Here is a 12,258-nt window from a genome sequence, read left to right as displayed (position 1 = left end):
TTGGCTGATTGGCATGCAGGATATCATACACATCATCAAGATTTTTAAGGAGGCCTCTGCAGTTCCATTGAATGATGTTTTCTGTTCCCATTATTTAGGTTTAAGAATGAATGGAGTGTGTGTATGTGTTCATGTGTCGTCTTTCGGGGCTGTTACTCTGGGGTTAGGCTTTTTAGGCCTGTCTGTAGGCTTGGAAGTCGGTGGCCGCTCCTTGCGCTGCGTTGCAGGCAGGAACGGCCCGACATCCATCTCGTCGTCGGATGTCCGAGGGGTGCCCGACGGACCGGGCCCCCCGGACTTGGCCCCCCCTCGGGAGCCCTTCGTTTGAGCCGCCACCGCCGAGGGCGTCCGGGGCACCAGAGGTGGCACGGGCGGTGCGGTGACGGTGGGAGCCGGTGCGGGGCCCGTGGTGTCCATCACCTCGGTACCCTCCAACGGACTGGAGGACGGGGAGACAGAGGCGGGAGCGGCACCGGTCCCGACAGAAGTGGTTTGCACCACAACCGCTGCTGCCTCAGCAAGCGGCGTGGTGCCGGGTTAGGCTGCGTGAGGCAACCCAGCGGGGGGCGGGGGCGGGACCAGGTCAGACTCGCTGAACTGGGTCCCTGTGGAAACCAGACGCCACTCCGCCCCCCGGCGAGCCGCGTCTGCGTACCTCCCCAGAGGGAAAGAGGCGAACCTCTTTCGCGCCTCTGGGAAGGTGATGTTCTCCGTGACCTTGATGTTAATTATCTTTTTTTCCATTTGGAATTTTTCACACTTGCGGGAGTACGCTGCATGCGGCCCCCCGCAGTTTACACAAGTGAGAGTTTCGGATGGGCAGTTCTCGCTCGGATGATCGTGCGCCGCGCATTTTGCACACGTCGTTCGGCCACAGCAAGAGTTAGTACCGTGCCCGAACCTCTGGCACTTAAAACAGCGCCGCGGGTTCGGGATGTAGGGACGGATGGAGCAACGGATGAAACCTGCGTTTATGTATTGTGGAAGAACTGCGCGGTCGAAAGTCAAGATAATGTGTTTGGTCGGAATCTCCCTGTCGTCTCTGCGGATAGTGATGCGTCTCACGGCAGTGACGCCCTGATCCTTCAAGCCGGCAAGGAGATCCGCATCCGTTTCGTTCAGGAGGTCTGTCTCGGATATCACACCCTGTGAGCTGTTGAGGCTCCGATGGGGTGTGACCCGGATGTCGAGATCAGCCAGTCTAGTCTGAGCAAGAAGCTTTGCAGACTGCTGCTTGTCATTTATTTCAATTAGGAGTTCACCAGACTTTTGTTTTTTGCACTTATACGATTTTCCTACTATGGCTTCAAGATACTTGGCAATCAAGAAGACTGACTGAGATGCAAGAGGGTGGGTTGGATTGATGGATTCCATGACAAGAAATCGAGAAAAATTATCTGGTTCAGGAAATGTCAAAGATGGCAATAAAGGAAAAGATACTTCGGTGCGGCCCCTTTTCAGGGACCGATCACGTTTGGGGGGGGGTTTAGAGAATGCCATACATCATAGTATAGAAGCAGGGGACGGGGGTTCTTTCTTCTCAAACCTTACCCTGATAGCCTGAGAGGTCCCGGAGCTCCCTGCCTGGTAAACAGACAGGGAGCCCATCCGCCGGAGCTTGACCTGGGCTCCGACGGCCACCGTTCGTGGTTTCTAACCCTCCACCTATAAACACATCGCCACGGTTGGATCCAGCTTATGTTTGGGGGCTCGGGGTCCGCGGTATCGCCAGTACCGTCACCAAGATTGCTCAAGGTGCCCCGTGCGGGGTTGGTAAGTAACTCACGGGACGAATTGTGGGCCTAAAAATTAATATGCAGAAAACCAAAGTAATGCTCAATAGCCTTGGGAGAGCACAGCAGTTTCAGATAGGTGGCGAGGCAGTGGAAGTGGTAAGCAAATATATCTACTTAGGCCAAGTTGTGACCCCGTATCCCAACCATGAGGCACAGATAATTAGAAGGACAGGAATGGGGTGGAGTGCATACAGCAGGTATTCTTAGATAATTAATGGCAGCCTACCATTGTCCCTGTAGAAGAGAGTGTATGATAGCTGCATCTTGCCGGTACATAAACTTGGAGGCTCACTAAAAGGGTTTAACTTAATTGAGGACAACTCGGTGAGGAATGGAACGGAAGACGATAGGTGCAACATTAAGGGACAATAAGACAGCGGAGTGGGTCAGGGAACAAACACGTATTAAGGCCATATTACTAGAAATTAATAAGAAGAAATGGACATTAGCAGGGCATGTAATGCGAAGGCAAGATAACCGTTGGTCATTAAGGGTCACAGAGTGGGTCCCTAGAGAAGGCAAGCTTGGCAGAGGGCGGCAGAAAGTTAGATGGGCAGATCAGATCAAGAAATTTGCGGGGATAAATTGGTCGCAGTTAGCACAGGACTGGGATAATGGGAGATCTATGGTAGAGGCCTTTGCCCTGCAGTGGGCATAGACTCTGCTGCTGATGATGATATTACCGATTTGCCATCTATAGTAATTGTTTGTTTCACATGAATAGGGTTCTGTGCCTAAACTAAGTCAAATATAAGCGTTCATTTCTGCTTTCAATTTCATTACACTTTTGAAGATACTGGCTCTGTCACCAAAAGCCATGACCTCACGACAGCAACCTTGACAGATGGAGGAATTTGTAACTGTGAAAGTGCAAGACTCTAAGCGCTTTTATATCAGTTGCCATCACTGCATCCTGTACTCAGCAAGGAAGCAGCCCAGTGTGGTGGCCACTTTTCCACTCAGTGGTTAAGCAAGTGCTGAGCAAAATATTCAGATTTTACATTATGGAATTATGCAATTGATATTTTTGGAGCTGCCTGGTATACCAACGCCTCATAAAGTTTTTCTGAAAAGTACTTTTATATGACGACACATTGAACACTAATACATGGGTCTTTGATCAAAAACTTTATTTTTAGAGTTATGATGATAAAAATTGGAGAGCTTATGTAATTTTTCAAGCAAGCTGATTGTAAATATAAAATTTGCTTTTGTGTAAAAAGACTACATTCAAATTTATTGGGACTTTTATATTTGATTTTTTGACAGCCTTTGTAAACAAACTGCTAGAGTGATGCAACTAAACAAGGTGCCAGTGAACTGTGCACAAATCAAGGAGTGCAATAAGACTAACAGTATCATTCTGTATGGTCTGTAGAAAAAGTTATGACCGTTTGAAGTTCAGGCTTGGAAGGCAAAACCGGTTTTTCTGGTTCAAACCTTCCAATGCCAAAATTTCAACCGGCCGTAACTTCTGCTACAGACCAGATAGAATGATACTGTTAGTCTTATTGCACTCCTTGATTTGTGCACAGTTCACTAGTACCTTGTTAAGCTGCATCACTCCAGCAGTTCTTTTACAAAGGCTGTCAAAAAATCTAATATAAAAGTCCAAATAAATTTGAATGTAGTCTTTTACACAAAAGTAAACTTTATATCTACGATTAGCAAAAGAAGCTATGCAAGCCCCCCAGTTTTCATCATCCGAACTCTAAAAATAAACATTTTTGGTTTAAGACCAGTGTGCCCCCTTAACTTGGGCTCAAAGCACGACACACCAATTTCATTTCCCATGTCACTGATAACAGCAATAGTTGAGATCTTAGAAAAAAACTTGTTCGATACTTTCTTGCGAATAAAAGCGCTTTGGGCCAGAGTTCTGCACGAGAAAAGCAAGCTGTGCCCATTCTGAGCAGTCTCTATACCAGGCACTTTCTCGAGACATGCCGCACACATTGGGCCACACTTACCGCGCTCAAATCGTACACATGGGTCGATCCCATCATGGCAGCACCAACCCTCTCGTTCTTCTTCTCGGGCAGAATGGTGTACAGGGCAGGCGTGTCTCCACTGCAGTCACAGAAGAAGAGTTCGTAGGGAGATCACGGTCTTGTTAGCGAGGATGACTACTGTAATCAAGCTTTTAAATCCCCCCCCAAAAAAAAACAGAATGGCTAAAGAGGCACAGTGAAAATTAACTTGGCCACTGCCAATGACATGATTCATTCACGCACGATCGGTGCTACTATGCTTTCCCTTCTCCATTTTGTTCTTTTTTTGTGAGGCTGTAATGGAGCTTTTAAATCCAAAACAAGAGATTGGCTAAAGGGACACTCAGCCACTTGGTGATTGACCACTAGAGGTAAGTTCCAATGACAGTACTCATGCTCAATCAGTGCTACAGTTATTTTCCCTCTCCATTTTGTTCTTTCTGTGTGCGTGTCTTATTTAACATTCTAACAGCCAGGCACTGGCAACAGCGCTTGCGTAAATTTAAAATTTCGAATTCCAATTTTCCAATTTATGACCAAAACCCTTTGTAACCTAAACCACATAACCTGGGTTATGAGGCATACCATAGTAGAGGGGTCCGGATTAATTTTGACCACCTCGGGATGTTTAACGTCTGAAAAGTAGCCACTGCGGCCAAAACTTCGCTTACCAATAACGATGCGAAGTTTGTGGTGGCAAAAGTAAAACTGAGTACCAATGCATGCACGGGCAGGCCCAAGGTTCATAATGCAAGGCACATAAATCTGTGAAAAATACACCTTACACATTTCCCAATTACACGTGATCACCTCTCGGCTGCTATTCCTCTGCCCGCCTGATGGAAAAGTACACCCGCCCCACAATCCCACCAAACGTTGAGTGGAAATTTCAGGGCCCAGACTTCGTAAAGGTGCCACACTGACACAATGCTGCCAAACAATGCTCACCCTTCCATTTCCGACTCAATCTTGCGCTTCCGCAGCTCAATCATGTCGGGTGTCTCAACTCCCGCTGGGATGGAGCTGAAGCCACTGGGCGTCACCAGGCCCTCGGCAGGCGTCACCAAACCAGTCTCGTCTTCCGCACCCTCTTCCTCGTCCTCATCCTCCTCCTCCTCTTCCTCAGAGGACTCGCTCTCGAGCTCACCCCACAGGGTGCGGTCCACTTCTTCCTCAACCATGTCATTCTGGGAAAACCAATCTCGATTCAATAATGCCAGTTTAAGGGAACACACAGGGAGACAGCAATTCTCAGCAAGGGCGCAAACTGCTTCAAACTCAACTCTACCGAAGATTCACTGTTTGCCCATGATTAATATTGCGATACGCAACTCGCCGCCTTACGTTTGGCAGCATACAGAGACAGGAGCTACTTGGAAGGGTGCTACAATGCGATGTCAATGCTGCAGCCACAACTTACCATGGCGTCTGATGACTGAGTTCCGAACACATCGCCATACAGGGGCCTTCCCATCTCGTCCACAGGTGGCTTCCCCCAGCCACCAGCATGGTACCCAAAGGAGCAACCCTGCACATGTGGATGAGACACACACGTTGCAAGAAAAAGAAACAACAGCACCACAGATTTGGCTAGAATGACTGAAACAAGAGAACAGTAATTTCTACGAGCCCAACTTCAAACCGTGCGCAGACTGTTCCTTTCAAGCCCTGAATGTCAATTCCCAACTAGAAGTATCCAATACTGCCTTTAAAAAAGTGCAATTATCATGAAAGCAAGCTTATTGTTCAGTCCAATGTTAAAAAAATCGTCCCTTTTAAGCTGCAAATTTTGCTTGAGGGACATGGGACGTATCACCTCAACAAAAAGGCAAGCTACAAAGTACTCGCAGACCACAGCTTGTATGCCACGCACAGTGATGCAATGGAGAAGAACTGCAGCAAGCGAAAATCTCTGCACTCACGTCTGGAATGGGTGCATTCAGGCCGGGGATCTTGAGACTCGGGTAAGAGGGTGGTGGCCCATACCGCTGCATGGCAATCAGCCATGGCGGAGGGCACCGGTGGCAGTTCTGAAAGGCGACAGATCCAGCAAGAGGAAATGGTTCAGGGAGGAAGAGAGGCTGTGCTGTCCCTGTGCTTAAACGAATCATGCCCATTTATAAAAACAACAAGCCTGCAGTCAAACAGCAACACTGACATGCTGCACTTTACGTATGCAGAAAAACCGTTCAGTCCTTGACTGCAGGCACTGAAACATGCCCACGAACGTGATAAATTTGTAACCCTGCCACATACTTCAGCTGAAAGTCATTTGTGAGCTGATAATGTTATATGATGACAAACCAGAGGTACCTGGTGTGGAAGAGCCAACAATTGAGGTCCATAATGTGTTCCTAAAACTACTTCCTTAAACAAGTTGGCCAATTTCGAAACACTAAGATATGTTTAGGTTAAATTTAGTGAGGGCAAACAGTACATAAGGTAGGTCCTTATTCTTCGGCCACATGCGCAGCTTTCATTGAAGCTGTACATTGCACTGATGCTGTTTGGAACAAAAGGCAACTGAATTGCAACAATTTCTGTAAGCCGATCAAAACTATTGAATTGGTGATGGTAATAAAAACAAACACTTAGCAGGCTGGCCGAGCAAATTGCTTGCCAACCTGTCAGTCTGCTGTCGGATACATTTGGCATGCTGTCAGAGCCAGAAGTCATTCACAAAGGCCGAGGAGAAGGCCAGCCACCCAGAGAACCTGGAATGGGCCTGCTACCCAAGAACAGCCCTTCCTAGAATGGATTACGGTCTCATCATCCAGCAGCGACAGCACCACTTGTGAGCACAAGTATATTGTAGGCAAAAAGGCATTGTTACGGAATACCGGTATACAGGCCCTAATTCAGGAGGATCATAAATTCAGGCAACAGTCATTCAACTCACGGGACCAGTGGGCATTCCCAAGGCTATCCGCAAGTCGTCTGTCAAGTCACCGGGCTTCTTTTCCTTCAGACGTGTCTCAAACTCCTTGCCCTGTAATGACACACACACGTACACAGAATTAAGCTTTGAAATGCCAAGCTTTTCAGAGCAGGCACAGCACATGTTCGCTCTAAGCCTTTCAAACATGGCAAGTTACTGTAAGTACTCGAGCGAGCAAGGGCCACATTTGTGTAAGGGCTGTACTTGGTAACCCAAAATTAAAAAAGAAATAGTAACGGGAAAAAAAGAGACAGGTGGTAAATGAACAGTTAGGTTTTTGTTGAGGGCATCAAATGTCAATGACATTGGCATGTATAGTACAAACAAAGAACTACAATTATGGTCGTTGCAACGCTGCTGCGCAGTTAAAGTAACTACTGTACTTACTCAATTCTAACAAGCACCCAATTTTCCAGGCAAAAAAAAAAAAAAAAGAAAAAGAAAAAAAACGAAAAAACTTGCACCTCTGATTGTAACGCGCACGGAACTTTTTGACCCAGAAAAACGAATGTGAGAGAAACGGGCGATTTATTTCCCAAAATAATCTCACTCATCTCACTCCTCGTCACTCTCCGAGAGCTCCTTGTCCCTTTCCGCTGACTACAACATCTCGTCCTCAGTGCCGCCAAGCGGTGCCGCACCTTCGTTGCCGCTGCAGCCATTGCTGTTATCAAGTGCGCAAGTGGAACGATTTGACGATTTGTGTGAACGCCGATAGAAAAGCCTAGGCGCCTAAACTTCCAACGTCCGAAAAATCGCTGTTAAAAGCAGTAAAGCTTTGGCGCCATCTTGAGATGGCGATGACAATGGGTAGGACGAAATTTCTGCTGTTTCGGCAGTTTCGGTTTCGTATCCGATTCTAACGCGCATGCGATTTTTAGGCCTATTTTTCCGGAAAAAAAGTGCGCGTTAAAATCGAGTAAGTACGGTAACACTGAAGCAGCAGTCCAACAGTAAAGCCTGCGCTGCTGAGAATTGGCCAATCAAATGCCGTGACATTTGGTCTGCATGCATTTATATTAGAGCACAGTACTTTTTCAAACCACCCAATGAGATCGAGAACCTCGTTGATCAAACCAGAAAAACCTAGGTGAGCGACACGCACATTACACACTGTTCCTACCAAACAAGATAGCTGGGCACAGCTTGGTGCCTGCAAGTACAAGCAGACGCCCTGCTTTCACAGGATAAGATGGCCATGTGTGGCTATGCACTGGCAACAAAACACAAACAAAACTTAACAGGGCACGCCTCACGCCCATATACTTACCCAGTTAATAAGAACATACACAACCTGAAGACCAAAATGACTTTGGAAACAAGAATGATGAGGTTCACTGAACTAATTTTCCTATTCTGTCACACCTAATTCAGCCCAGAGCTGCTGGTAGGACGCCACAACCTTTTCACCTTTCTCTGCGTGTGTGCTCTTGTGACCACACACCTTTCGTCTTAAAATACTACCCTCCCCTCCCAAAGAGTACAAACTGCATGAATTTAAACTGGCTAAAAGAAATACCTCATCCAGTCAAACCCACCACTCACCTCGTAGTAAAGGTCACCGTGCATGGTCATACGGGGCTTGGTCTGCCACTTGAAGAAAGCGTCGTGCAGCTTCTGGTAGTCAATGTCAATCTTGCCCAGCTTGGGCCGCACCTTCTCGCGCATCTTGGCCTTCATTGTCTTCTGGTCCTCCTGCAAAGGAGGAGGAAGGGGAGGGCAACAAGGGAAGTTCAGCGGAGGCACACGCACGCTCTGCCGTGTCAGCCAACCAAGATCACGTGCAGATTATTTTTCAAAAGCAGTCGCGATTGACTGCTGACAACAAGCCAGTAAACTAATATTGCCTGGCAACTCAAGGTATGAATTTCTGAGAAGGAAATTTCAATACAGCAAAGTCTGGCTGATTTTGACAACTTTGTCACAACTGCAACACAATTTCAAGCACGATAAAGTCATTTCCAGTTTGTGTGTGCAAGATCCTTCCTGAAAATAATCCAATTTGCAGTAGCGAAACGTCATTCCCAGTTACAAATGGCCATTGCTCCAACTTACAAGGGGTACCGGCTCCAGCAACGAAAAACATAATGCAGGAAAAAACGTGCCCCTTCCAGTTTGGGTTGGAAATAAGCCTAGAAATTTCGTGGCCCAGGCAAACACGGTCTGGCTGGAGCATCTCATTTCCAGTTCCACAACGCAGCCCAGACCACCCCCATGAAAAGCAGCTATCTTTGGATTAAAGCGCAGAAGCTGCACAGATCACACTCCGGCAGGTCTCACTGCTTCTGCAGCCCCGCACAGTCCCCGCCCGAGAGGAGCCCACCTTTTCCTGCAAGGCCTGTCGCATCTCCATGATACCGGTCTTCTTGATGAAGCCGGGCAGGTCGAAGGGGGGCTTCTCAATGCCCCGCTTGCCCTGCAGGTACTTGCGCTTGAAGCACCAGTGGCGCGGCACGGGCACGGTGTTCCGCGATGACTGCAACCAAAGACAAGGTGACGCACCAGCAACCTTCACGCCTCCACCACGCACGGTCCCACATGGTGGACTGTGTGGATGGCAGACAGTGCCGTGCAAGTGCTCACAAACCTTGAGGTGAAGCAGAAGGACGGGATCCTTGGCAGTGACATCGTGCATCTCCACCAGCTCCGGACGGTTCACTTTCTGCAGCAGCAGGACGAACAGACACGCTATCACTCCACATGTCCTTACAACGAGCTCTAAATGATTCTCTATCTTTCCCGCATAAACTTGCCAGCACTGGGATACCTAGGGCTGAAGACCGCGTATAAATGTGCAGAGATTTCACTTACTCAGTAACCTGAGTCCTGGAAGCAACACCAGTAGAAAGCACTTGTGCTTAACCAAAAGAAGAAGTAAATTACTCCACTTGCCTATTCAGGTTCATTAACTATCCGGTGCATTAAAAGTTAAAGCATTTTTTTAACCTTGAGCACCCTTCCCTAATTTGTCAAAGAAAAGGTTTTGAAAAAAGCTGACATGCTAAAGTGGATTGCCTTTCAATCTAAGAACTCGACACCACTTTAACTCTTTTGCTACAGCGCCTATCAAAATCGATCAATTTGATCGATACTTTTGGGAGCGCCTTTTCATAGCATTCCAGGCGTTTCTCGAACAATTAAAGCTGTTCGGAGTTAGATCAGAAAATGGCCTTTCAAAATCAGTTTTGTTTTCATTTTTGCAACGGAAACGTGATTTTTGACACGCTTTTGAATCACCTGGGTGTGGAAAAGGGGCGTGGTCATCGCGCGTCACTGCTACCAACGACGAATGCGTGCAACTCGTAATTACTCTGCACCAGCGCTTGTTTTTTGCTATCAGGGCATGAATGGGGAACTAGCAAACGATTTTCAATCGTCAGGTTCACGCTCTGACAGTAATAATCCCAGAAAACGGCTGAAAATGTCAAACAGTGCCTGGTTGCAAAGCTACTTTATGATTTTAGGCAGTTTTATTGCCTTTGCGCAGGTTGTTCTAAGTTCTGTGGTAGTTCTACTTACCCCAGGACCATTCGCAAACAGTTTACAACAGTTTCGGTTTCGTTTCTGCATCGCGAAATTCATATTTAGCGCTACTACGCAGTTACCCAACTTCAAGGCTACCTGCCGTGGTGCCTGGAGCGTCTGCGACTGACGCTCGAGCAAAGCACGGCACTCCTCATTTCCCCCACCCTAACCCGATTTCTGCGATAAGAACTTCAGATGCAAGTCAAAAGATCACACCCAGTCACCAAATATCTGTTCCGCCGAGGACAGCGCTTCAAACCGGCCTTACACTGCCAGCTGTTCGCCTTCCAGTTTCGTTTCCATGCGAGGGTATATCCGTGTGTCTAATGTTGCTGCTTAGTTGAACTGTCTATTCGGACGGAGTCTCCGATAAGTTTTTGTACTGTTTCATTTGAAAAATGTTAGGTGGCGCTGCAATAACGGAGGCTCGTTGTGCTGATCTTTTTCATCGCACAACTGCTACTCGCCCAAAGATCGCAGGGCACGATTTTAGCTCATCGTACCTCATTTTTGCGAGAAAGGCTACAATTGCGAGTAAAAAGATGATAATAAAGCTCAACTTTATGTTTTGAGAGATAACTGACCGTGAACGACAACAAGCATCAGCCACGGCATACCGTTTTCAAATTCATGCATATTGTTTTCCGCATCGCGTGCTTGTACCAAATATTGTGCTCGCTGTAAATGCAAAGTCAGCCATTGACAAGATGTTTTTACGTTATGTGGGGGCAAATTGGTGCCTCTGATAATGACAAACCAACAGATTTATTCCAGGAAACCAGCCGAAATTGCACATTTTGAATTGGAGGTTGGGCTTCACCGCGTGACACGAGCACCGTGCATGCTCACATTTTTTTTTTTATATCTGACAAACTGTTCCGTGCAAGTCGACATTTTTTCTAGGGCGTGTTTTTGAAATGTTTTCCTACAAAATGTATATTCTAATTTTTTTATACTACCGGTGGTTTGATATCCACAACTCCTTTTTTATCATTTTTTTTCGAGAACTTGACAAAAATTTTGATTTTGATATTATTTTTTACAACTATGATATATAAAAACCTTTAAAAGACTGGTGTTATTGAAAGGCCGTTAAATAATCTGTATTTTGTGTTCCTGCAATTAGTGCCTAACCAATTTTTTAGCAGGAAAAAAAAAAATGTTTTCTTAGACCCCTAAAATTAGTCAATTTTCCAGCGGTAGCGAAAGAGTTAAAGGCCAACTGCTCTCAAATTTTCGACAACGTAAAAATAATGTCACCTAATAGTACCCATAAAAAGAGTGCGAAATGCAAAATACTACGTTTCAAACATGAACGCGCGATGCAAATGGCTCACGACAGTGGCGTTTTCGGAACCGAAACTCAATAGAAAAGGCGGCCATTACCGGCAGTGGACGTGACGCCATGATGGAACGCAAGCAGCCACGCTACAACCAACGGCCGCTCAGAGCCGCCTTGAAATGCGCGTGGTAGCGTCACGTTTCGCACTGTTATTTCCACAGAAGAACTCCCATTAAAGTTTGCCCAGGATAATGGAGTTAGGCACAATTCCGACATCGCGTTGCTATCAATCGAAATGAAGTAGACCGTATGAAATTTATTTTTCCATTAGAATAACTGCCATTGTAGCAATCCTTGGCATTGCGAGTAAAAAAGCGGGCACTGATTTACAAAGCTAGTTGCTCGTACAAGGAAAAAAAACCGCACGCAGGTGGAGATCAATCACTATTTTTACTATACATTACGTGCAAACGGCTTCATGAATATCAGTGACACCACACAAAAGTGTGTAAGAAAGGCAACCTAAGCTGTGAAGATGGGTGGGTGGGACTGGTTTCGTGTTGTGGGTTTAGCCAGCAAATAGCACGTGTAGGGCAGACAAACTATACATGCTGCATTTAAACGCGGCTTTCAACTTCGTAAAAATGACCAAAACATCGTTTTTTTGAAAGCCACATATTCGGCTTCTATGTTTCCTATTCTGTGCGTCTGAAAAGTTTTTCTGCT

General features: G+C 46.5%; 1 protein-coding gene across 3 annotated transcripts in view; it reads right to left on the bottom strand.

Annotated features, from left to right (window-relative positions):
- Nucleotides 1-12,258, bottom strand: part of LOC144174250 (splicing factor 3B subunit 2-like) — a 53,652-nt gene that overhangs the window by 7,615 nt on the left and 33,779 nt on the right. For all 3 annotated transcript variants that reach the window (XM_077702837.1, XM_077702836.1, XM_077702838.1), the window contains 8 exons: nt 9,313-9,387; nt 9,049-9,201; nt 8,271-8,420; nt 6,687-6,776; nt 5,710-5,817; nt 5,208-5,315; nt 4,736-4,974; nt 3,767-3,866 (listed from right to left, as the gene is read on the bottom strand). In XM_077702837.1, the coding sequence (XP_077558963.1) occupies nt 3,767-3,866; nt 4,736-4,974; nt 5,208-5,315; nt 5,710-5,817; nt 6,687-6,776; nt 8,271-8,420; nt 9,049-9,201; nt 9,313-9,387 (1,023 nt within the window). The remainder of the gene's footprint in view (nt 1-3,766; nt 3,867-4,735; nt 4,975-5,207; nt 5,316-5,709; nt 5,818-6,686; nt 6,777-8,270; nt 8,421-9,048; nt 9,202-9,312; nt 9,388-12,258) is intronic.

Source organism: Haemaphysalis longicornis, unplaced genomic scaffold, assembly GCF_048455015.1.
Source record: "Haemaphysalis longicornis isolate Haplotype H1 unplaced genomic scaffold, Haemaphysalis longicornis Haplotype H1 scaffold_3, whole genome shotgun sequence".
NCBI lineage: Eukaryota > Metazoa > Arthropoda > Arachnida > Ixodida > Ixodidae > Haemaphysalis > Haemaphysalis longicornis.
The sequence above is the reverse complement of the archived record's forward strand: the minus strand, read 5'-3'. Positions and strand labels throughout refer to the sequence as shown.